The 27,148-nt window shown below is 43.1% G+C and overlaps 1 protein-coding gene across 3 annotated transcripts; it reads right to left on the reverse strand.

Annotated features, from left to right (window-relative positions):
- Nucleotides 1–3,593: 3,593 nt before the first annotated feature.
- mtr (5-methyltetrahydrofolate-homocysteine methyltransferase) lies at nt 3,594–27,148 on the reverse strand. Of its 3 annotated transcripts, XM_040038594.1 has the most exons (33): nt 26,706–27,148; nt 25,863–26,074; nt 25,666–25,755; nt 25,277–25,346; nt 25,093–25,185; nt 24,607–24,713; nt 24,355–24,414; nt 23,479–23,573; nt 23,269–23,369; nt 23,012–23,073; nt 21,558–21,625; nt 21,400–21,479; nt 20,930–21,042; nt 20,653–20,793; nt 19,882–20,067; nt 19,624–19,803; nt 19,131–19,247; nt 18,703–18,843; nt 18,547–18,636; nt 16,793–16,945; nt 14,980–15,087; nt 14,589–14,689; nt 13,017–13,084; nt 11,394–11,514; nt 9,913–9,994; nt 9,466–9,564; nt 9,186–9,261; nt 8,290–8,445; nt 7,378–7,577; nt 7,027–7,227; nt 6,289–6,481; nt 5,223–5,335; nt 3,594–4,903 (listed from the first exon to the last, which is right to left on the reverse strand). In XM_040038594.1, the coding sequence occupies exons 1-33, from the start codon at nt 26,746–26,748 to the stop codon at nt 4,814–4,816; spliced, it is 3,810 nt and encodes a 1,269-aa protein (XP_039894528.1). In that variant the 5' UTR covers nt 26,749–27,148; the 3' UTR covers nt 3,594–4,813. The 3 variants fall into 3 exon arrangements, with proteins under 3 accessions (XP_039894528.1, XP_039894529.1, XP_039894530.1); XM_040038595.1 differs by lacking the exon at nt 25,093–25,185 and having other exon boundaries at nt 26,706–27,141; XM_040038596.1 differs by lacking the exons at nt 21,400–21,479; nt 23,012–23,073; nt 23,269–23,369; ... (6 more) ...; nt 25,863–26,074; nt 26,706–27,148 and having other exon boundaries at nt 21,558–21,576.

Consider the following 27,148-nt stretch of genomic DNA (forward strand, 5'->3'; position numbering starts at 1 on the left):
TGAGCAGAGAAAGGCAACGCATAGATGAACTCCTCTTTCATTGGATGGCTCACGCTCGTCGGGGGCGGAGCTGCACAGGAGCGTGTATGTGTGTAGTGTGCGCGTGCTCGAACGCTACGTTGGTCGGGTTACTCCCTCTGCTGGCCACTGTGGTCCCTGCCAGCAGAGAGCATTTCCACTAAACCAGGGGTGAGGAACTCCAGGCCTCAAGGGCCTGCAGGTTTTGGATCACACCCTGGGTCAGCAGACCTGAATCAAATGATTCGTTCAGTTCCCGGCCTCTGGAGAACTTCAAGACATGTTGAGGACATAATTTAGCCATTTCAATCAGTTATGCTGGATCAAGGACTAAAACCTGTAGGACACCGGCCCTTGAGCCCTGGAGTTCCTCCACCTGTGGACTAAACAAAGTCACAGTCATCAGTCTGGGTTGTGTTCGGGTATCTGACAAGGATGCCTCCTGGGCGCCTCCTGGGTGAGGTGTTCCGGGCATGCCCCACAAATTGTGTATGTTGATGACATGTATATTTCAGTTTATCTCATAGTGACAGTAAATGATGATGCTTCAGTCAAAACTGTTATATAATAAGAAAAACTTGAAAATTTCAGCGAGCTATGTTCCTACCATCACCTATAGTCACGAGCTGTGGGTAGTGACCAAAAGAACGAGATAGCGGATAAAAACGACAGAAATGAGCTTCCTCTCCCTTCGAGATAGGGCAGGGACGCCGGAGATCCGGGGTAGAGCCGCTGCTCCTCCACATCGAAAGGAGCCAGCTGAGGTGGTTCGGGTATCTGACAAGGATGCCTCCTGGGCGCCTCCTGGGTGAGGTGTTCCGGGCATGTCCCACTGGGAGGAGGCCCCGGGACAGACCCAGGACACGCTGGAGAGATTATATCTCTCGGCTGGCCTGGGAACGCCTTGGTGCTCCTACGAACAACCTGGAGGATGTGGCTGGGGAGAGGGAGGTCTGGGCTTCTCTGCTTAGGCTGCTGCCCCCGCGACCCGGCCCCGGATAAACAGAAGATGATGGATGCATGTTTAAACAGCCTGGCTATATCAATGACTATTTAGTGTCAACTTCTTAACCATCTTTTAAAGTCAAATATGACAAATACAAATTTTGTAAATAAAAATAATTTGACCTGTATTTCTGCATCATTTAAGTTGACTATAGAATCGAGTAGCCCCTGTTTTCACAAAGAAACTTGGTGGTTTTGTCTTTCCTTCTGGAGGTATGTGGCTGTGGCTTACCTTCCTGCATCTTCATGGTGTTCCTGTTGTCCTCTGGGATACCCAGGTACTTGTAGCTGTCCTGTATGTCTGCAATTCTGCGTCCTTCAGTCCAGATCACCTTCCCTCTTGTTGCAGCCATTTGGCCACACTTCTCCTGTCAATTACATCCTGAGGTCATTGCTGCAGATGAGTCGATGTTTCGCTCACCCTTAACATACAACCTGACGTCATCCACCATGGCTCAGGATCACTCCACTCGTGAACCACTTTCAGTGATGTGTCAGCTTAGGGGATTGAGGTGTATGCAGAACAGCAGTGGGAACAGCCCATCACCCTTATATATTCCACACTTCCAGGGTCTGACTGAGTTATTAATGAAGGTAATTAATGTGCCATAAGTCTTGAATTGTACCAAGCAGTTCAGTTCACCAAAAAGTTCAGTTGGTCTTCAGTTAGACAAGCGTGTTCAGGTGTGCTCCAAATGATTGTTACTGGGCGAAAATATTTGCTTTACAGTGAAATTAGTGTTTAAAGTGAAGCTTAGCTTTCTTTGTACGGTTTAAGCTCTAAAAACACTGGAGCCCACATCATCTATGGAGTTGCCTCAGCAGATGATCTGCTTCCATCTTACACTGTCCACATTTTAAATGAAATTATTATTATTGTGCCACATGCATCACTCTGCATGCTGTGTGGACCTGTGAAAGTAGAAGGAACAAGGTGTTGAGGACTCAGTGAGGAGCCACAGAAGAGACCCTGTCTCTGTTAACTGTACTGTCAAGAAACGTCCGAGGCTGCAGCTTGGGAACAACAATTCTACTCTGGAATCATGGGAGGCATTTGATCTCATTCAGTTCAGTACAATTCAAATCAGTTGTATGTAAACGGGGACAGTTCACCACACTGTCATCTTGAGGGTGATATAGGGGGAAACTGTACAGGAAAGACACTATAAAAAGAAGGAACCCTATAAAATCAGATTAAAACAATGGGAAGAGTGGGGAGGAAGAACTACCATTTAATGGGAAGAGACCCGTAGCAGAGCAGAGAACAGAGGAAAAGAAACCACAAACAGGACCAAACGAAAGAGTCTGAATAGAAATATTAGCTTTTCCTTCTTTCCTGACCGTCTTTGTCACTGAAAATTTTAGCATCTTCAATTCTGCCACTTCCAGGTCCACCGTTTCCAAACCACCAATCACAGCAGGTCTCAGTATCATCTTGTAAACCTTCCATTTCATGCCTGACACTCATCTCCACCCACTTCAACCTACCTGCCCTTTCTTCTTCACTTCTCTTGGTTTGGATGCTTAAGCCCAGGTACATAAAACTGATCTACGTTCACTGCCTCAACTCTGCATTTCTATCAGAATCAGAATCAGATCAGAATCAAAATCAGAAAGGGTTTTATTGCCAAATGTTGAGCGGGTTTACAACATTAGGAAATTGCTGCGGTGCTTCAGTGCAAACATACTGTTATAAATTAAGCTTAAATAGACATGAAAATAAAAATGAGAATAAGAATTAAAAGTGCTAAGTAGATAGATATATACATGATATATACATGAGTGCAGGTGGTGATCAGTGCCAAACATGGAATGATGCAGTGAACACAGCGTAGGGTCATGTGTTAGTGGTGGGAACAGTCATACGGTTATTGTTCATGTGTCCGACAGCAGAGGGGAAGAAACTGTTCTTATGGCGAGAGGTTCTGGTGCGAATGGACCGGAGCCTCCTGCCTGAGGGGAGCAGGTCAAACAGGCTGTGTCCAGGGTGACCTGGACCTACCCCCCCCCCACACACACACACACACACCGTGTTGGTTCCACTAACTTTCATTCCTTTCCCTCCAGGCTCTTGGACACTGCTGCCTAAGCTCATCTGTCATCACTATTGCAACCAGAAAGAAGCTCAGAGCTGATCCCTGATGTATTCTTCACTTCTCACTGTCCTTGTACATCCCCTGTATCATCCTCAAATACTTCTCTACACCTCCCGACTTTCTCAGTTCCCCTCTTGGCAGCCTATCATATGCCTTCTCTAGACAAAGACACAGTGTAACTCCTTTTGTTCTTCTCTGCATTTCCTCTCTCAACACCCTCAAAGAGAATACTGCATCTGTAGTATTCCTACAGCCCCTGACAAGGACCAGCTAAAGATGCCATCTGTAGTAGTCCTTGGCATGAAGTCATTCTGGTTCCGACCAATCATCTCACCTCTCTTCTTATCCCAACTTTCAGGTTTGTGTTATGGGCATCGTCCATGTCAAAGACAGCTTCTGTTTTCACAGATGGACTTTTTGCTTCTACAAAAAGATGAATCTGAAAGTTAAACTCAGAAAAAAGACAGAGCCAACTTTAAGCTTAAGACTGGTTTATTTTTAATTATCAGAAATCCACAGTCTTCTATGTAAAAATAAAGGGGACTGAGAAGGTATCAAAGTTCCATAAAACGTTGAACAGACACTGCAGCATTAAGATTTGTAAAGAGCACTTAACCAGCAAATCTTTCAACTGTCGAATCTCCTGATTTGACATCTGAACATGACTGCACCCCGAGCGGTTTAAGATCAACACTGGCTGCCATCATAATGACACTGAAAAAATATCCAGAAACCTTTTTTCATGGTTTATGTCAGAAAATGTTCTTAACAACAATGCTGTCACATTTCTCCTTTAGTCTGCAAAGTATCTATAACTGATCCATAAACTACATTTACTTTGATAAAATGTTTAGAAAACAAACTACACAGAAATCACAATGTAAACAGTAGTGATCACCAACCCTTGTGCTGAAATATTACAACAGTCTGACTAAAGCAACTAGCACCAAAATTATTTGACAGAAACAGCATTATAACCTGACATAATCCGTCTTCTTTCCCTAAATGTGCAGACGAAGAACAGTTGTGGACACACGAGTTTGAAATGTTTTATGTATATGTTGTTTTTAAACTTGAACAACATGCTGTCATCACTAGTGTGTTATCTATTATACCAGCACATTTCAGTTTCCATATAAGATGCTGCTAAAGTTTTAGAAATAAAATGACCAACGTGAAATTAAAACTTGACATGAACACATTCTGTGTTTGTCTACAAATCTTCTCTTTACAAATAAAAAGCTAAAGTAAAATCAGTTGGTATTAACGAGCCCTCGTGATTATCATTGGTTTGATTCGATCTCTTCTGTGCTTCACTTCTTCTAAGTGATCTTTGTTTGAGGGCATGTGTAAATGGTCTTCTCCAACAAGTATTAACCTTTAATTGCACATTTGGAAATCGGCCATTGAATGTGCAGCAAGAGCAGCAACAGTAGTTTTAATTAAGCACTTTGCTTTTTAAATTTTTTTTTAAAGAAAATACCACTATGTGCATCTGTCCAGTACCCGACAGACGGATGAACTGTCAACAACTGGCATGAAATGTTTTCCTGTAGTGTTTATCGTAATAGAAAAGTCTGAGGCCCTGTCTTTGTACAGGGATGTCAGTGAGAGGGAGTGACAGCAGTTACAGCAACAACTCATGGGAGCCAAAGTGGAATGGTTGGACTGTAAACTGGATCCTCTGTTGCAGCTTACACTTCATTGTCATAACCCAGGATGGGAGCGAGCCATCTCTCCACCTCCTCCACATTCATCTCTTTCCTGCTGGCATAGTCCTCCACCTACAGATGAGATGTGCACAGAGGCCACAAGTTTAGCTCTTGTTTGGGAAGAGACCCGCAGCATATCAACTAAGTTTGGCCGGTGTATGAGCAGAAAGATTCAGGCAGAAATGGAGCGCATAGAGAGACCAGGACATGGACAAAACAGAAAGCAGCACAGGAACTGGACATCTCTCTTTTTCAGGTTTAAGACCTTAAGAAATCATGACCTGCAGATATTAGATTAAAAACAGTCTGTTAAATGAAACTATAGTTGACACATTCTTGTAGTAAACATGTTCAACACTGATGTACAGTGAGGCACATTATCAATGGATACCTGCTCCTTGGTGATCTTTCCAACAGCAAAGTATGAAGCCTGAGGGTTGGAGAAGTAAAGTCCCGACACAGAGGCGGCAGGTGTCATGGCCAGGGACTCTGTCAGACCAATGCCTACAATCACACACAAATGCACAAGTAAACACAAAAAGAAAACAAACACCCACACAACCCTACGCACACATGGAAAAAATATAGTAAATAAAATGTCCATGAGACAGACAGCAGATCAGTGTGTTGCATAAAAAACTACACCTGGCGGTGTTTCGTTAATAGCGTGGTTAGCCTCTCAACTGACATTTACGGGGTGGTTTTTAAGCCGTTGCGTGCACTACATCTGAGGAGATCATTACCTGCTCAGCCTACCCGTGCTCTGTTCTGTTTGGCACCCTGTGCAGATGCAACACCCGATCTCAAGCACACAGGTATATAAAAGCACTCTCACCTGTATGCTTTTTGCATGAGTGTGACTTTTCCTCTAAAAGGTGATTTGAAGCACATGAATGCACAATGTCAACATACTGTCATCGTGATAAATAGGTGTAGAGAGTCACCTGAATCCATGTCCTGGTTTAGTTATAAAAACTGCAGCTGGAGTTTGGAGGCTGTGAAACTAAACCCCTGATTGTGGATTATATGCAGTAATGTGATTTGATCAAATGTTCATGATACAAATGTGAATACAGAAAGATATTTATGCATATCTGATTATTTTCATAGGCTATGAACATTTGCACACAGGCAGAAAACTGGAAGATTTCATTTGAAATTTGTACTGAATAAAATGAATATCTGAGGTTCATCCAGACTGTTCCACACTCCTCAAAGGTTCCGGTTCATGCTGACATCACAGCATCACGCAGCTGCTGCAGAATTTCACTTGACCTTCACAAACCAGTAATTCCGATTATTTACTGCAATACTTTGTCTTCAAAAATACTTATGGAAGTTAAAGACGTCTGTCTAAGCTAATCCAACCCACTCATCTGTTCAGCATAACGTTTGTACTTAAGCAACAATGGATCCGTTTCAGGGAGTCAGATATGATGTGGTTTTGGTGTTCTCACCAGTCTTCTCCTGGATATTAGCCAGGCTCCACATCATAGTCTTCTCTGTGTGGTCGGGCTGGCTGGGGTAGCCAGCTGCCGGTCTGATTCCTTTGTACCGAACTCTGTGGAGATCCAAGGTATGCAGAGCCTCATCTGTGCTGTAGCCCCACAGCTCCTTACGCACACGAGCATGGAGCTCTTCAGCAAATGCCTTCATGGTGGACAGATGGACAAAGAAGAAACGAGTGAATGGAAACAATGCCTCTAAATGGGTGTTTATAACCTGGACACACTGTTCCCATATTGTATCCAGCTGCCTCTGGATACTGGAGACATCAAAGGACTATATGCCCGCAAGCACAGATTAAAAAGTAGGGTGTCAGCTTGAAAAACATATACAGAAGTTCCCTTCCCTAAACGAAACTGTAGACTCTCATACTCCATTGTTCATCAGACTTTAACAATCCCAGCTGAGATCAGAGCAGTATAATGTAGATGAGCGCTAGTAGTCAGTGCAATGGCTGAGAGCTGAAACCAAGCACCTCTAACATGAAACGCCTGCACCCCATGCAGCTAATGGCTATGACTTAAAATTGCAAGCCATGAATTTGAAACAAAAAGAAGAAAGGATTTTTAAATGGTAACCAGCTGTTACTTGCAAGTAACCCTAGAGTTACCATGCCAACATTGGCGCTTGTACTGCGGTATAATTACCAAGGAGGAAGGAAGTTTTTAATGTTTTACAGGAAACAGTACCTCAGCTAGTCGATCGGCCAGAGCTTTGACCATGATGCTATTATAGTCGTCTCCCTGAGCTTGAAACTGCTGACTCAGTTCTTCAGCTCCAAACACACCCACAGCAAACAATCCAATGTAGTCTGCCACACCGCTGTCTACAGGGGCCACAAAGTCAGACACACACAGGTACGGCTCGGAGGAGGAGCCATCCTTCTCCACCTGCAGCACAAACACACAACACTGTTGAAAGAACGCTGACAGAAAGGAGACGGTTATGTGTTTAAAAATGAACATATTACAATACTTAGGATTATGAAGGACAAGATGTTAAAGGTGTCTGTCGCAGCAGGATAAATCACAATCCCTCACCTGCTGCCGTAAGCCGTGGAACGTGGCGATGGGTTCTGTGTCCCCGTCCACTGCAACGTCATCTTTGTACACCCTGATGTCGTCGCCGTTACTCTGGGCGCGCCAGAATCCCACCAGGCCCCGCCCCTTCAGTCTGCAGTCATCAATCATCTGGTGGATCAGCTGCTGGGCATCATCAAAGAGTTTGCGAGCTTCTGAACCTGCAGTACCCAAAGATCACGAGTTCAGTGGCTTTCCCTGAATTCTTCCTTTAAGACTTGCAGTTCATCCACTGTTTGCTCTTCTTGAAGCTTCATACTTTTATTCTAGTTTTCAAGACATGAGACCGTTTGTGATGAGGCTTCTGTGACAGGTTTTTACTGGATTTCTCAAGGACATCATTTTCTGATACTGGTCATTTGCTGTCGATGTTTTTCTTTCCACTTGTCCAGTTTCCTTACATTTTTGAGGAAGCGCCGCACGCGCCCAGACATCCCAAGTTTTTAGTTAATAGCTCTTTGGAAATGGCCCTGTTGCTGTAAGAACACTATTTCCTGCCTGTCAAGCTGTGTTATCTTTGCCATGTGTTTTTACAAGAGGCTGCTGGTAGCACAGCGGCCAAGTTACAAATCAGGTACAAGAACTGGGCCCAAAACGAGTGGAAAGGGGCAGCCGCTGTACGAAGAAAACCCCTGAAAGACCTTCAGAAAGCCTTAAGAACAGTGGGAAGCAAAATGTAATCAAATAACAGGGCGGTTCAAGACTTATTTATGGCTTAGTTTGTATGGTCTGATTCATTAATCAGTAAAATTTGACTTTTTTCCTCTCCTGTACTCCACTTGTATCCATTTATAATTGAATTTTAACCATTTCCTACAGTACAGGTGCAGTATATATTTATATATTTCTAAATAACCCTGACTGAGCTTGTACCAACGGTCTTGTCATTGAAGATCTTCGGGTATCCCCTGTTGGGGTATTTTCCTCTCAGCTGCCACACATCAAAGAACGGCTTCCAGTCGATGAAGTCCAGCAGGCTGTTCAGATCGTACAAGTCAAACACACGAGTGCCCAGGAACTGAGGACAAACTGAAACACAGAGAAGTCTGCTCACAGTTCTGTATGTGCTTGTTTCAGCACCTGAAACCAAGGACAACGAGGGCTGCAACCATTCATAGAGTAATTCAAATAATTAGATCATTTAAAAACAATTCTCAACACAAAGTCTTTGCTTCGAGGCTCTGCAGTGCGCAGAAGTTTTAAACAGTGTAAATGTGACCGTTTCACCCACATCTGCTACTAAAAACAATCTGCAATACAAACGTATTTAGGAGCAGTGCATGAATAAAAGGTCAGAGTCTGTTCACACGCCACGAAGAGCAAAGAGGCGGAGCCGTTACCGAGGTGTCCTAAACAGCAGCGCTGTTCCTGTGATTATCATTAAAGACTAGCAGGCGTCCTTCATCGAAGCACCTGATCAACGAACTCTGTAGCTGCTCCATCCACTGCTCTTTATTTTACACAATCTGCAGTAACCTGCAGTGCAGTCCAGAAGAAACTCTGAAACACCCGCATTTTTCCCTTTTGTACATTTATTATTGCTCACTAATAAGACAAAAGTATTTCTCAACGATTACTCGATTAATCGATGGAATTATTTAGATTTTTCGACAGCTGCAGCCCTAAATGCAACATTTCAAACTTCATCAAATGCAAACATTTTAGCACCTTATTAAAATCTGACACATTAATAATAATTGTTGTTGTTGTTGCACCTAATTAAAATGACACATTAGGTAACAACTACTACTGGTCATTGCTTGACTTGCCTGGCTGGGGCAGCGAGTGCCAGTCTATCTTTAATGCCTTCTCTCTCGCCTGGGACAGAGACAGGTAACAGCGATCCTGAACACACAGGGAGACAGTTGATTATGTCACAAGTATAACTCAGTGTCATCTACATATTTATTCACATGTGCCACGAACAGTCAAGTATGTGATTTCATTAACAGCAGCTCTGCTGTACAATGGTAAAGAGTGGAGAAACCACCGTTTGGTCACAGGAAATGTTCCATGTTTGGTTTCTTTTTCTCTACTGGCTGCTTTTACCTTCAGGGAATCATAGTGCTCTTGTCTGATCTCCTCATACTCCTCTTTCAGCTCCTCGAAGTACTCTTCCTTTGCTGTTTCATCCAGCAGCTGTGAACACTGAGACAGCCCGGGGAAAACGTGAAGTCAACACCACATTTTGTACTCCTTAAACAATGTGTAACCACACAAAGCCTGTGTGCTGGAAAAACAGATTTACATCCTGTACGGTTTAAAACTGAACCACACAGGGTTTTTAAACAATTTGGAAGATTTTGCTTGATTGGTGCAAAAAGTTGAACTTCTCCCCTCAAAGCAGTATTAGCTATAACATGGACCATTTGAGGCTAGTACTGTCATTTCAAGTCAAATGTGTATAGAAATGTTCACAATTTTAATGTTGTTTTTTTGCCATCCATCGTTCTTGATCATGGAAAAGTTGGAGTCAAGGCAGGCAGATGTTCTTACCACCACCACACTCCTGGAAGCATCCAGAACATGGATAACAGGGCAGCTGTAGCGAGGGGCAATCTTCACTGCTGTGTGTACCCTACCCAACACAAAGTACAGGTTATTATTCGACTGCTGCACTTCTGCTTACAGAAGGATTGTCTATACAAACATTTATGGTGACCCTGATGCTCTTATAGCCACTCGAGGCTGCCTCACTTTTGGAGTCAGCCTCGAGTGGGTAGAAGATGAACTGCATCAGTGAGTCGATCCCAGTGGATACAACAAAAAAAGCTGTTTTCTGTCTGGATCGAAAAACAAAAGAAAAAAACTGTTTCGGCCTCTGTGGACAGTTTCCAATGTTGTGACAACTCTGAAGTTACATTTGAACTAAATTATCTATATACTTGAGAATGGAGCTGGGCTACTTTAGGAAATTATAGTATATTACTCACTGCAAAGCCTACAGTGATTCTGTGCAACGTGCTTCACGTGTTCCACTTTGTCATTTCTTCCAAAGTAGATTCATTTTTTACGTCCCCTTGGCTGAGTGTGAGGGTCATTGTCCTGTTGGAGCCTTCACCCCAGTCCCAGGTCCAGAGCTCTCTGGAGCAGGTTATCATGAAGGATATCTTCCTCTTGACCCTGACTAGTTCCTGCTGCCAAAAAACATCCCCACAGCATAATGCTACCACCACCATGCTTCGCTGTAGGGATGCTACTGGCCAGGTGAAGAGCAGTGCCTGGTTTCCTCCAGACACGAAGCCAAAGAGCTCAACCGTTCTTTCATCAGTTCAGAGAACTTTCTCATGGTTTCTTTGATGTGCTGTACCTTTAACTTCTCCACAAAGTAATGCTGGATTTTTCCAGAGTGACCCCGATTGCTCAGATTGGTCAGGTCAGCTCTAAGAAGAGCCCCGATGGCTCCAAACGTCTCCCATTTACAGATGACGGCGTCCACTGAGCTCACTGAACTCTTCAATGCTGCAGAAATGCTTCTGTATCTTGATCCAACTCTGTCTTGGAGGTCTATAGACAATTCCTTACAATTCCTTGGACTTCATGGCTTGGTTTGTGGGCATACGCTGGCAACTATAATTCTCATTATGGGATATTGTCCACAGAATTGTTAAAAATTAATTTAATCAAATTTTCTTTCTTTTTTCCCCCTAAATGAAAGTCTGTATATTGTTCACATGATCAAAATAAATTGAACACAAACGTAAAAAAAAATCAGGCTGTAACAGGACAAAGTGTGGAACAACTGAAGCCCGGTGAATACTTTCTGTCAGGCCTGCAAGGCTTTTGCAAATTCTTCCTTCCGTTTTCATTGGGGACTCTAAATTCGCCCCGAGATAAAATATGTGGGCGACTGTTAGTGCATCTCCTACACGTAACCTTTGACTTGAACTTTTCTACCAGATTTGGTTTAAATTTGGTAGAAAAGTTCATTGTATCTAGTTCAGAATTGGAGCTTTGTGATTGTAGGTATGCAATACTTTGATGTGGTGGCTCCTCCAATCAGCAGTGGTGTGGTCATTCCCAGTCTCTCCATCTCTTTGGCCACATAGATCATCTCATCCAGAGAAGGGGTGATAAGACCAGACAGACCAATGACATCTGAGGTACCAAAGCAAGTACACAAATGCTGTTACAAACTAATAAGTCTTAATCCTGCAACAATACTTTGAGCTTTTGCTTAAAAGGGTCTTATTGAAAAATGCAGGCTAAAATGACAACACACACAAGTGTTCAGCTTTAGGATGCAATCAACTCAGGAAATTCTTTAAATGTATATATTATTTTCTTCATCTATGCATAGAAAGAAAATGAAAACCTGTGAAAACCATGTAAACTGAACCAGCTGCTAGAGAGAAAAGTCTAAATAACAACAAAAGACTCCATGCACAGCTGTGCTCACACACTAATGATTAACAGGATCAACCAGTTATTTTCTAACCTTTCACTACCCAAGGCTGCTATTGTTTACAGTCATATCATGATTAGAAGTTGTCCTGCTTTTTAATAAGTTAGTACACAAAAGCAACAAAATATCCCATCATCATGCAAGATTACAGACTCGTCACTGCTCTATCATTAGGACAATAATCTGACAGGAGCATTATATATTAATGCTTATAGAACAATTAAATTGCTTCGGGACTCTCAGACTCTGTATTTCTTACTGATACTTACCATGGAAACACTCAACTGGCTTCCAAATTTAGGGAACAACAGTTATATATTAGAGCGCTTCACTCTCGCTCTGCAGGCCTACTTGTTGTTCCTAGAGTATTTAAAAGTAGAATGGGAGGCAGAGCCTTCAGTTTTCAGGCCCCTCTTCTGTGGAACCAGCTTCCAGTTTGGATTTGGGAGACAGACACTATCTCTACTTTTAAGATTAGGCTTAAAACTTTCCTTTTTGCTAAAGCATATAGTTAGGGCTGGACCAGGTGACCCTGAATCCTCCCTTAGTTATGCTGCAAAGACGTAGGCTGCCGGGGGATTCCCATGATGCATTGAGTTTTTCCTTTCCAGTCACCTTTCTCACTCACTAGTGTTACAGACCTCTGCATTGAATCATCTGTTATTAACCTCTGTCTCTCTTCCACAGCATGTCTTTATCCTGTCTTCCTTCTCTCACCCAACCGGTCGCAGCAGATGGCCCCGCCCCTCCCTGAGCCTGGTTCTGCCGGAGGTTTTCCTGTTAAACGGGAGTTTTTCCTTCCCACTGTCGCCAAAGTGCTTGCTCATAGGGGGTCATATGATTGTTGGGTTCTCTGTATCTATGAAGCGCCTTGAGGCGACTTTTGTTGTGATTTGGCGCTATATAAATAAAATTGAATTGAATTGAATATATCACACAAGTCAGAATAAATCCTGTAAACTTCCCCTTGACACATCATGGTATACCCACGAGCAGCTCCACCACACAGGCTGAGTAACTTTCATTCTGCCTAAAAGGCAAAAACTAGGCTAAAGATATCCAGCTACTGCTTAAATGCCAGCAACGTCCAGTAACGAATGAAGGCCGCTTGGATGAACATTTTAACATTATTAAATAAACCTCTGTGAAATGAAACTTTCCATAACGTTTCTGTCAGTCTGATCTTTACAGTTACCTGCTTTCTGTGTAACGGCCTCTCTGAGGATCTGATCACATGGAACCATTACACCCAGGTCGATCACTCTGCACGAGAACAGCAGAAGCAGCAGGAGAATCAGTTTGGTCTGTTTCAGCTGCATACAGGAAGCATGTGAATATAATGCATATGCATTGTTGTTCCTAGAGTATTTAAAAGTAGAATGGGAGGCAGAGCCTTCAGTTTTCAGGCCCCTCTTCTGTGGAACCAGCTTCCAGTTTGGATTCAGGAGACAGACACTATCTCTACTTTCAAGATTAGGCTTCAAACTTTCCTTTTTGCTAAAGCATATAGTTAGGGCTGGACCAGGTGACCCTGAATCCTCCCTTAGTTATGCTGCAATAGACGTAGGCTGCCGGAGGATTCCCATGATGCATTGGGTTTTTCCTTTCCAGTCACCTTTCTCACTCACTATGTATTAACAGACCTCTCTGCATTGAATCATATCTGTTATTAACCTCTGTCTCTCTTCCACAGCATGTCTTTATCCTGTCTTCCTTCTCTCACCCCAACCAATCACAGCAGATGGCCCCGCCCCTCCCTGAGCCTGGTTCTGCTGGAGGTTTCTTCCTGTTAAAAGGGAGTTTTTCCTTCCCACTGTCGCCAAAGTGCTTGCTCATAGGGGGTCATATGATTGTTGGGTTTTTCTCTGTACCTGTGAAGCGCCTTGAGGCGACTTTTGTTGTGATTTGGCGCTATATAAATAAAATTGAATTGAATTGAATTGTATTGAATGCAGTACTGACGATGGATGAAGGATAAGAAACTATGAAAGAACCCAGGACAGCTTAGTGGAGATGTTTATCGTGATGTCTGTAGTTATGGATTAACCAGTTGGTCCGGGCTAGCAGTCATCAATTAGAATTTAAGACAAAGATGGTCATTAGTACCAGTGGAAACCCACCACCACCTTTACATGGTACTCCAGCATACACAGTCCATGTCTTATTTTGTCTTTATGGGAACTATTTTATTTTCCTAATATTCTCTGAGAATGTAAAAATTATTACACAACTGCAGAAATTCTTATTTAAGAGTGCAAAAATAAATGAAATGAAAATAAATATTCAGTTGTTCAGTTAGCGATTCACAGTGAAGGATTGTTCATGTCGCTCAGCATGTAAGTGCAGCAGCACACACGCACTGAACTACAGCTGTTAAAGAGCAGTGAAATTTGGATGCTTTCTACTTCTCTCCCACAATGCAACACTAGTCCCTGTGGAGGATCAAAAGGCAATGTGAGGTGAGTTAAATCACTTGACCTATTGAGTGCACTGCTGACAGTACCACTGAGCTTAACATGTAGCCTCAGAGGACTGCAGTCTGTAAACAGAGGGATCACCCAGTTAGTGGAATATTAATGTTAATCCCCTCAAGGCTGAAAAATGACACTTTATTATAGTCTTGATGCATAATTTCAAATCCAATCGACTGGTTAAAGCAAGTACAAGTTCAGTCAGCTGCAGCCACTTAAGTGCTGCAAGTACACAGATTACAATGTAAATGTGTTTAGTGGGAAAGGCAAGACGCTCAGCAGCAAACTACTGTTACCTGAAGTTGTTGCAACCCAGCACTACGCCTACAATGTTTTTGCCAATATCGTGGACATCCCCCTTCACTGTAGCCAGAACTATGGTGCCTTGGTAGGGATCCTGCAGACAAAGAGAAAACAATGAGGGGAGGCCCACGGCAAACCTGACCACTCTGAGTGACATGGCTTATTCCCTCCAGCTTTTGAAAACATTTGTAGAAACATTACATTTTGAGGAGTTATTATCATTTATCAGTTATTCCAGTATTTGCTTGCTTTATCTTATTATTGTGGAACTCATATTCATGTAAGCTGTGAAAGTGCTGTACAGATTCTGCACACACAAAGCTTTTGGAAAAGAAAACAGTCAAAAATAAGAAGTGCTCTGAAGTCTCCTCTAAATGCACTGACCGTCTCATCACAGGATCCAGATGCAGCCATGATCTCCTGCCTCTCCTTCTCCATGAAAGGAATCAAATAACTAACCGCCTTTTTCATAACACGAGCCGACTTGATGACCTGCAGACACATGACTGCTGACTCAGACATCTTTGCACATATAGGAAGAAACAGTCAAACGATTAATGTGTTTTGGTGAAGGATAAAAACCTCCTGCGGAAAGGTTCATACAAAGGTTCACTGAGATAAACTGAAGTCTTTCGAAGACACAAGTAAACTGCATTTACTACAACGAAGTTCCCAATCCTGTTAAGTGTGGAAGCCACACACAAGGTCAATAGAATCAGTGTAAAAAGCCCAAAAGGTTTGGATAACGACACTTTTCTTAAACTGCTTATGTAATAATTATTTAATAATAACTATTTGATTGAAATGAAGACCTTCTGGTTTCATTTTTAGTTTAAATTTTAATCTCTGGTTTAATAAGTTACTGCAACTGTCTGGGAGTGCGTCGTCTACGGAGTGTAACTGAATCCTGTCTCCATCCACAAATCCCCAGTGCCTCAGTGCAGCTGGCCCCTACAACACCAACAGCACAACAAAAACTCCAGTAAAGGAAGTGGGCTCTGTGCTTATGTACTCCAGGACTGCTGCTGTAACAGGAGGATTATCGACTCACCGGAGTTAGAGGCGATGGCCCTTCAGTGCAGGCCCTTTCATTGCAGCCATCGTTACCACTGCTTACATCTCCCACGATGCTAACAGGACACTGGACCATGCACAATAATATCAAGCAGGCCTACTAAGCAAAATGACTGTACTCTAATCCACCCACCCAACGTTATTGTCAAATATGCCGATGACACCACTGTGGGTGGGCTAATCTCTGATGGAGATGAGAGTGTACAGGACAGAGGCAGTGAATTTGTCCCGCCGATGCTCAGAAAGCAACCTGAAACTGAGCGTCCTTCAAATAAACGAACTCGTCATGGACTTCAGGAGACACAGACAGCTCCACTGCCGTCTCATCATAAATGGAGAACGGGTGGAATCTGTCTCCACCTTCAGGTTTCTGGGCACCTACATCTCCGTCGACCTCACCTAGACCCACAACACCACTGCTGCATTTCCTCCGTGTCCTGAGGAAGAATAACTTGGATCAGAAGTTCTTGCAGCCCTCAGTGGAGAGCGTGCTCTCCTACTGCCCAGCTGTCTGGTAAGCAAGGGCCACAACTGGGAACAGGAAGTAACACCGTCCAAAAAAATCATTGGCTGCCCTCTGCAGTCCTTGTAAGGCATCCCCGGATCCTTCTGTCTGAGGAAAACCAGGGTCATTACAGGTGACCCCTAGAAGCCCACCCACCCGCTGCCCTCTGGATGGCACCTCAGGTCAGTCAGGACTCACAAACAGCTTCTTCCTCTGGGACATTTGGACTGTTAACAAACACTAAAAGAAAATATTCATATTTCATCCCTGCACAGTTCGTGTGGAGCACCCACAATTTCACTGTACATGCACAATGACAATAAAGGCCTATTCTATTCTATTTTATTCTATTCTATTCTCATTCAAAGGAAAAGGGGATTTGGTGATGAACTGAGTTTCTTTATTAGCCATAATTACTTCTTTAGACAGTTTTATCGGATTTACTGAAATAAATTTGGGGATCTGTCAGGATATTTGACTAAAACTAAAACTGGTCATTTTATTTGAGACAAAGCAAAGCTAAAGTTGTTCCCACACTGTGCCACAGAAACAGTGTTCACCATGAAATTTGACCATAATCAGCTGCCAGACCACATGCACTCAAAGTCATCATCGTACCTGTGGCAGGAACATCTTTCCAGCTCCAAACAAGTCTCCCACCGCCTTCATGCCGTTCATCAGGGGTCCCTCAATGATACGAAGGGGTCGAGTGTAGCGGTGAACCTGAGCCCGACACTCTTCAACATCCTCCACCACATACTTCTCTATTCCCTAACAGCATCAATACAAGACGGACCATTAATAACATCTGGTGTTAGGAACATTTTCAAAACAAAATCAATATATATAAATTTCATATGTGGAATTTGAGGCAATGTTTGAACATGAATACTTCCCAAACTATTAAAGATAAAATCCAGACATTTTCACTCTCCCTCCTTAGAGCAAAATAAATTAGAATGTGATCATTAGAACAGATACGTCTAAAACTATCTGCCACGGCCTTTCAAGTTCCAAAACAAAAAATACTCCAAAAAAAGGGCGGGGGCGGCAAAGGGTGGTTTGTTTCAGAACGCACTTCCGACTTGATTCTTTGAAAAATAAATGGTGTTTACTTCATGGCAAAATAAAACCCAAAAATCAACCCAATCATTTCTTACAACTTAGATGTAAATGAAACTTAACCCAACTCCACAAGTTCATAAAGTGTCAAAAAAATGTAAAGCCTCGCGTCGTCCCACCCGACCACCAAAACCCCCCCAAAACATTTCCACCACACCCCACAGCGTGCCCTTAATCTCTAAATTAATGGGAGGTTCCAAAAGTTACCAAACATATCACGACGTCTTCAGTCTCAGCCGACTGCTGCTTTCTCCAACCCCAAGGGTACATTTGGATAATGACTGAAACCAGCACTACTGGTGAACAAATGGGTGTGAGGTCAGTTCTTTGGGTCATAATTATGCAACTTGTCACGACTATTGAAAAACAATTAACCATTCACCTCACGAGGATCCGACAGAGACTGACAATGCTTCTACATACTCTTCACAAGGTGTTTGAATTAGGGCTGGGTATCGCCACGGATTTCTACAATCGATTCGACTTGAATCAGGGAAATTTTGCCTCAGACAGTCAGAAAAATTATACATCTCATCATTTAACAGTACATATCCATATTTTTCTATCTATAAAAAGAAAGCTGACACTGTGAGACGTCATCAGAGGTGTGAGCGTCACAGCAGAGGCCTTTGTGTCAAAGTGACTGAGGATAAAACAGAAAAACATGAAGCAGATTTTCCTGGCCTGGTTTTTTATAACTGCTTTAAAATATTCTGCAGTAGCTAAAAAAAACCATGAATCAGCATATGAACATAACCTGATGCTGCTGAAGAGAAGCAGAGCAAAGTTACAGAGGTTTGATTAGAGACACAGCTGAGAGTCTCTGGCATCATTTTAAAGTTTACATTTCTTCAGTATTGAACAGCAGAAATGAGGCTTTCTTGGTCTTTTTCAGGGATGACAACAGTTGTTCTGGAGCAGAGGAGGTTGATCAAGCCTTGAAAGCCGCTGCTACTAATTCCAGGGCTAACAACAGGTCCCACAACTCAAGCACTTTGTTTTCCAATCTGTGACTTTTTGTATACAATGTTTTCTATACATTTCTCCTGTTTGTTATTTATTACTATTTATATTTTATTCCTGCACAGCTGGTGTGGAGCTCTATAATTTTGTTGTACATGTACAATTACAATAAAAGGGCTGTTCTCTTTCATCCTAGGCACACAGCTCTACCTACTGGACCGCTCTGACAATTCTCTCACAACTAAAACCGTATTTTATTGTATAACAGAAACATCCGATTACCTTACCTTTATCAGAGCGTACTCCAGCCGCTCCTCTACACTTCCTTCCCTCCACTCGTCTGTCCGAATGATCTGCTTCCCTCCTTTGGTGTTGTTCTGTTAACAAACATCTGTCAAGCAAAGCAACAACAGCTTGGTGCTGCGTGACGTGCGTGTGTGTACCTGTGCATAGGCCAGCAGTTTCTCCGTAGCATCGCCATCTCTGTTCCAGATGAGGTTCTCACACAGTGTCAGCAGTTCCTTGTCGATGTCGTCATAAACGGGCAGGTTCCCTGCATTCACTATTCCCATATCCATACCATTCTGTCGCGGCACAGCGGATAGCAACATAAAGCTAACGCAGACAAACTTCTTATTTCTAATAAGAAATGTGTAGCTCGTTACATTTGGAGGCAAATTTCATTGAACTAAAGATCATTTGTTGTTACAGAGTTCCAACAAGTACACTGCAAGTCTTTGTGAGAGCGTTCTGAATCTTCACATGCAGTTTCACTCTTTTTCTTTCTTTAAATGTTTACGCTCACTACATCTAATAATAACAAAACACAAAAATGAAGGCCCGCACTACAACCGCTCATCTTCATGTTTACCTTGATAGCACGGTACAGAAACACCCCGTGCATAGCTTCTCTGATCACCTCCATTCCTCGGAAAGAGAAGGACAGGTTGGACAGACCTCCGCTCACCCTGGCTCTTGGCAATGTTTCCTAAACATCAACGCCGATGCAAAAACACATCACGGTTACACCAACCAGAATCAAAGGTTTGTGTTGTGATTAATGTGGATCTACAGAACTGATGGACTATTGAATAAAACTTCAAACAGCTGATTAGACTAGTTTAAGCACAGTTTCGAGCCTGTACAGTAAATATCACTTAATGAGAATTAATGCTGTTGTCCTTATACTTGAATGACCTTAAGGCATTTTTTAGCCCTGAAATCTACTAGTTATATGATGCACCCTAGGTTAGTTAGAAACACCAAACTACAGGAAGATAAAGGATGAGGTTTGTAAGTAATGTGGCTGCTAAAGCACAGATGGAAACTTTGAGGGATGAGATGAAGTTGTGTTGAGTCTCTACCTTAATAAGTTTAGTGGCCGCGATGAAGCTGATTGCATACTCGTTGTGTTCCTCCATGCCTGTACCAATGGTCAGGATGTTGGGGTCAAAGATGATGTTGTTTGGGTCGAATCCCACTTTGTTGACCAACAGCTTGTAGGCACGAGTGCAAATCTCCACTTTGCGCTCCGTATCTGTGGCCTGCAGAGGACAGCACGCTTATCAGCAAGTTCATGTGTGTCTGTCTGTGTGTCCACATGAGCGAAGGCATGTGCAAACCTGCCCCTCCTCATCAAAAGCCATGACCACCACAGCAGCTCCGTAACGCTTCACAGTGGCAGCTCGGAGCAGAAACTCCTGTTCGCCCTCCTTCAGACTGATGCTGTTCACGATGCACTTCCCCTGGCAGCATTTCAGCCCAGCCTCAATCACTGAGAAGTTAGAGGAGTCGATACAGAGAGGAACCTGAGGAAGGGAAGAAGAGCTGAAGGGAAACAAAAACAGCCTGCAGTGTGTACATCATCATGTCCACTGATGCACTGATCAGGTATCGCTGACAACAGACAATCACGTCTTTACTACACTATTCAGTAGCAGCTTTGCTGCTCGCTGCCTCCATGCTCTGCTGCTAACAGCAAAGTGTCAGCGATACAGTCAACAGTATTTCATATCTGCACTACAGAACAGCTTTACTCTTATGTTTGGAAACTGCTGAACACAAAGATATCTCATTATCTCTCAGCTTATCTCACAGATTAGGGAAAGCATGAAGTGTAATACAGGACTGAAGCATATTGTTGTTTCAGCTAACAGAAAGACACTGACTGAAAGCAGCTTGGTGAAAACCTTGAGCTCATTCGTCAATGAGCGAAAGCTGAAGCTTGCTGATATTTAACAGGTAACAGTTTCACCATCTATGCAGGGGCAGGGGAGTGTTCGATAACCTCATCACACTCTGGGGCTCTGCTTACACTACGCCGGTCAGACTGTACTTCTATTTCTGTAATATATGCTGTACTCATATGAATGTTTTGTCTTTGAATGTCCTACCCGAGCAATATCTGGCTCAGAAGCAATGAAGCTACAGAATCGAGCCATGGCTTTTGGTCCGTCTAGCATCCCTTCATCCATGTTTATATCCAGGACCTGAGCTCCCATCTCCACCTGGGCCTTAGCGATGCTCAGAGCCTCCTTCACATTACACAGAAAAGCCAGTTGAGAATTAAAAACCTAACAATCACAATCCTAATCAAACTTCTGAAAGTGAACAGCATTAATGTTAAAAACAACACGAATAAATTCAGGTAATATTATTAAATTAAACTACCTCATAGTTTCCAGCCATGATCAGCTTAGCAAATTTGCGTGACCCAGCCACATTGCATCGCTCACCGATGTTTACAAAGTTGGTGTGTGGGCCAACGGTGAACGGTTCTAAACCTGCAAACAAAAGAATATGTTGTGTCCTGCATGAAGTTAAATCAACAAGCAGCCCTTTAGCACAGCAAGCTTACAACAACTGCTTCTGTTCTGTCAAAGGTTCGGCATGTTCATACTCAATGTTAGGATTTCTTTTAAAGTTTGAAACTTTGTCTCCTGCTAAAGAAACCCGGAGATGGAAATGAAAGCAGAACAGCTTTGATCAAAACTCCTGAATTTATAAACCGACTGACAATCTCAGTTTGGAATTTTAACTCCCAGAGTGCAACGAGTTTCAAAGTCTGACGTGCAAACACCGTTTCTACCCTGTGTGTGTCGTTCTGCAGCTTTACACATGGTAACGAGAGGTTTTACTACCAGAGAGCAGCAAGTAGTCTTGATAAATATCAGCAGCAGGAACTCTCGGCACACAGTGTCTGACTGCTTCAGCTATGGCTCTGTATGGGAGGAGGGAAACAGAAAACTGGGGTGTTATATTTGAGGCAGACGTTTTATTATGAAAATGTTATACTGACCTTATGTGTGATGGAGTAGTTCCACAACAGCCTCCCACAATATTCACAAGTCCATCCATGGCAAACTCCTGCAGACAGGACACAGTCTTATGACTGATTTATGCTTCAGCAGGAAACTTACGTCTTAACCGGAAACCCATTTTAACCCAACACATTAACCTTCATTCATTCGTAGATCGCTGCGCTGACCCAATGTGTAGTTACAGGTTATGTGGAAGGTTACAGCACAGGGTTAAAACGGGTGTCTGGGTGTTACGGCTGTGGCCATAAGAACACTGTGTGGGCTGTTTTGTTCTGTGTCTCTTTACTGTGCTTAAGACTCTTTGCAGGTCCCTCCCCTAATAAAGAGTAGTGAGCAGCTGATTGGACCGTGGAACACGTGACCACGTTCAAAAAGCCGCTCTGACAGCTCCCGCCAGAGAGAGAGAGAGAGTGGAGCGAGCAGCTTGACAGCCGACGCGGTCCTGACCCTGGTTTCCAGCCTACACTTTTGCTGTGTGTTTGTGTGAGCGTGCTCAGTGAGAGCCGCTCCTGGTGCATTAACTTAGTGCTTAGGCGCCCTTAGGCTGAAGCGGAAGGGGTGAGCCGCCTTTTCCTTTGGAACAGTTTTCTCCTGTTTGCCGGGTTAGGCAGCGAGGGTTAGTATTGTCATTTGTTTGTTCTGTTTCGTTCTTAGGGTTTAGCTAGTTTTCTGGTGGGACTTAGTTGGTTTGGTTTATTATTTTGGCCTGGGTTCACCCTGGAGCTGTGCTTCATTACCTTCAATAAAATCACCTCCTTTTACTCACAACTGGTTTTGGATGTTTGGCTTGGGAACCAGGGCGGGGATTTGTCTCTCTCTCCTCTACACGCCTAGGCTAGGGGCGTAACACTGGTTACGACAGATTTTCCACAGAAGTCCAAACAAAGTCAGCACAACTCCTCAGCAACCCCAGACGGGTTTTTGTCTTTTAATACTGTTTTCAGTCACACTGGACGGCAGCTGGCAGGCCTCCAGCTTAAGCTGACAGTAGCACCTGCATGGAAGCTGAGAAATGTAGTGCTGTCAATGAGGCCAGCTACAGGTGATCAACCTGGGATATCAGGATATCAGATTCAGGAGGAAATCAGGAGTTTCTCTTGTGAGAGTGTCCTAGGTTGACGTAGGGAACGTTAACCAAGCATCTTTTTCCCATGGTGGGAGAAGTCAGAGCTCCAAGAGGAAACCAGTGCGAGCACAGACAGATGATATTTAACAAACTCCACACAGACGGACCCCATCTGGGTTGGACCTCGGGACCCTCCAGCTCTGCGTCATCATTCTGCTCAGACGGTGTAAAGCTAATTGCTCTGACTCAGTCTAAGGGGACAAGTGGACCCTTCACTGCAGGGTCTAGGTTTTCTGTCCCTTCCTGTACTGCTTTACACCTAAATGTCACTCAGGAAAAAACAAACAAAAAAAATCTTAATCAAACCTTTAAATTGGAGGCTGTTACTTGTGGAGTTTCATCGTACCCTCCAAATGTGTTGGGAAGGCCTAACAGAGAAAGATAACATGTAGATATGATGACATCACATCTTCCTGGAGGCTCTGAAAGATGTTGCAACAGGAACTGCCTGGACTACATACACGATGAACCTGCTATACAAAGCTGTGGTGTGTCATCAGAATCATCATGGCTTCAGCATGTGTGGTTTGTGTGTCCTCTGCTGTTTACACAGAGTGTCTTACCTGCATTGGGATAACAGATAATGAAAGCTGTGGTGCTTTTTCCTATGGCCTCAATGAATGGTCTCATCTCTTTTGCCCCCAAAGCACAGTTCAGACCAACACTGCACAAAGAAAGGAGGAAGGGTCTTACTGGGAAGCCATTTGTATCACATCACTGGTTTGTTCTACATTTAGAAGAGCAGCTGTTTGGTTTGATGTACAGTAACTCACCAGAGCGGATCAGCATGCGATACGCTCACTACAAAGGCTTCTCCGGTCTGACCAGACAGAGTCCGTCCACTGCGGTCCACAATGGTCCCTGAGATCTGTATGAGCGCGGTAAGACGGCAACGACAGCGTTTTAATAGCAACTTATTAAGGCTGAACTGATTTCTTTAGAATCACTTTCAATATTTTTCAGCCAGTTCTAAAAACATCTTTGTTAAGCTTTAAATTAAAGGATTTTACAAACATACAAAACAGAGAAAGTTCTTTATGCTGCATTTATTAGGTCTTGTTATAATCCTTCTTATATTTAAGTGTTTAAGAAAAGTTGTGGGACTATCAGCCTTTCTTTTGACACATGTGCAGTAAATGCTGCCTGTGGTGACACGTGGGCAGGTGCTGGAAAGGTTAAAGTCTGTCAGCAAACAGGATGAAGTGTCCTACGATCTCCCGGCTGCACTGACACACAGTGTACCAACCACCACGGACACCAGCAGATCACATGACACCCCAAATCATCAGCCTGTGGAAACGTCACACCGGGGACATTGTAGGACATAATAACGATACTTTTTGGTTAAATGTGTCTACAGTGTATTAAACTTTGGCTTATTTTTAAATAACTGATGCAAAACACCGGACTTCCTCAGTATTCTTATTTAGAAGACGCACCATTAATTAGTAGTGAACTGCAATACATTTAGAGAAACACTCATTTTTAGGAAACTATGAGCAAAGTTTCTAGGATGTGAGACTGAAACTAGAATACTCTGAAAATGAAGCCTTATGATGTGTGTTTGTCCACTCCTCGATCCATTCTAAGTGAGGTAAACAGTGTTTAAAAGTCGTGCAGCGTGGAGAAGAATAAAGAACCAGACTTACAAAGACTGGCTTTCGTTCGTAGCTCTTTTCAAATAACAGGTCGATCGCAAACAAGGCAGCCTGCAGATACAATGATCAAGTAGAAAGAGTGTAAAAAAGACTTGCATACAGTTCAAAAGTGCACTCTACTGGTGGAATAAGTTGAAATTCTAGTACTAGTACTTCATCTGTAATGAAGTATTCATCAGTGGGTTACTCAGTGTTAATCCTTTAACCTTAACATTATCACTATGTAAACAGGATGAGGGGTACCTTTGCATTGGCAGTGTCAAAGATGGTTTCCACTAGAAGGATGTCCACTCCCCCGTCTAATAACCCTCGTACCTGCTCTGAATAGGCTTCTACTAGCTCGTCGAACGCTGCAGAAAACACACACACTTTATTCATTGCAGTTACATACTGTATGGTGCTTATTTGCACAATGACATCATTCAATCTGAGTGTACAGCCCAGAGTTACTTCACAAATCACACATATAATGAAGCATAAAACACCGGTGCTGGAATTCCTTACATTCCTCTTCGCGATCCTGCTAATATGTCTGTGATCATTAATTGTAATGTAATCCAAGAGTCACAATATTATGCAAATAGTTGCAACATTAACTGCAGTTCATCAGCCAATCACGCATCTCTTCACACATGCAGCGACAAAACATCTCACTTATCTACCGTTTACATCGACAGTGTTTAAAAGCTAAAGCAGAACGCTGGCTGAATAACCAGTGAGCAGTCTTACTGATGTTCCTGAAATCTGGTCTCTCCACACATGGTGAAACAGACAAGGTCTTATTGGTGGGACCCACTGCCCCAGCCACGTAGCGTTTATCACCTGATAACAAACACAAAGGTGCTGATGAACTCTCTGACACTGCAGCATTGCACAAACACTGGTGACAGTAATGTGTGGCTGTACTGCTGACCGCATTGTTTAGCGACGTCGTCCGCTGCCCTCCTCGCCAGCTGTGCTGATGCTTTGTTGAGACGATAAGCCTACACAACACACACAGGTTTACACCTTAGAGCAAACCGTCATTACTTATTACTGAAATGATTATGTCTCATGTTTCAGTGGAAAAGGTCAGTGTAGTAATATACTTAAAATTAATTAAAATGTCTTTGTTACAGCACATACAATTGAGCTGAACAGTAAATAGATCAATATAATAAAAAAAATACTGAAGACAAATATTTTACTGAGGTGAAACCTGACATTCACAAAAACGACTCCCTTCCAAAAAAGGATAAATGACTCATAAATTCTAACATGGTTCCATGCAAGCCAAGCTGTGGTCAAGTAGGGACATCATACCATGTGTTCAAGTCCGTAGTCTGCCTGGGCGATGGACGTGCTGCTGAAAGTGTTGGTCTCTATGATATCAGCACCAGCCAGCAGGTACTCCTTTAAGCAGCCAAGATGAGGAGAGCAAAGTTTGCACATAAATACAATTACACACCTGCACAGTGCAGGCGAAGTGCAAAGATTCCCATTTGACTGGATTAACCAACCTTGTGTATTTTGTAAATGATGTCCGGCTGTGTGATGCTGAGAATGTCATTGTTGCCTTTCAGCGGCAGTGTATGTGTTTTGAACTCCTCCCCCCTGAAATCTTCTTCTTCAAGCTTTTGCTGTTGGATCATAGTTCCCATTCCACCATCCAAGACCATGATCCTTTGCTGCAGCACTGCTCTCAGCTCTGACTCGAGTGGGCAGCTGCATCCTGAGCAGAAAGTGGGATGCAGTTATAGAATGACAAACTACATATTATACATAACAGGAGAAAGAAAGAGAAAAAAGTGATCCTGCAGGTGATAAATGTGAGACGGGTGGATTTTTATTCAGCATAACTTAAATATTCTTTGGATATTTTTGGGGTTTTTATGCAGTACCACTACATGGTATATATACACAAAGTGTACTTTTTTATTTAAAGACTGGGTGACAGATTAGGGTGGGGTCTGGGGCTTCTGTGCTTTATTTCCAGCTGTCTGATGATTTTGTTTTACATCAGTTTGTGATTGAAACGCTTTTCTTTGTATAAAATAAAAAGGAAAAAAGAAAAACAGGCACGAGGCATTCTGCAATTATTCAGGACTTTTCCCCTTTAATGTAAACACGCACTGACATGATTTGCATTTGGTTTTATACATAATAAAGTACATTATGGGGACATGTGAGCCACGTGATTCACATCTGATTGTACAGCAGCAGAAGTACACGCTCTACCGCACACATGTGTGATACGAATGGAAACGAATACTTGCTGAACACGTGTTTCCCTGTACAGTAGCTGCAGCACCAAGTTTAGCAAACAGATACCTGTTACCGCGGCCAACACTCCGCATATTTACCCGCTTCTGAGGAGAACGGCTGAAAGACGTTAGTGGGAGCCATGTTGTAAACAGCCTCACAGTCCGTCTGAGGAACACAATGATCTTTTTCGAACTTATCCAGTCGACTCGCTCCTGTTTTATCGAAGCTTCTTCGGTGATTCGAGGGTCGCCGCAGCACTTCCGGTCTCTTTATTTCAAAATAAAGGTTTCAAAAGGGAAAAGTAGCGTTTGGACACTGCTCAGAGCCAAGAGTTACACAACTTTCCCTGTTACAATGTTCTAGGCTGACTCATTCCACGGACAGATATGAGATCAGTCCACCCTATCTGGCGACTTGCCCACCCAATAAAAACTAATGCAACATGAAACTGACTTTTGTTCAGCCAATGCAAAAAGCAGCAGTAACCCCGTCTACTTCTTATTGGGTGCGCCGCCCACAGCCCGCCTCGAACTCCCGGGCT

This window comes from Simochromis diagramma, unplaced genomic scaffold, assembly GCF_900408965.1.
Source record: "Simochromis diagramma unplaced genomic scaffold, fSimDia1.1 OVJJ01000617.1, whole genome shotgun sequence".
NCBI lineage: Eukaryota > Metazoa > Chordata > Actinopteri > Cichliformes > Cichlidae > Simochromis > Simochromis diagramma.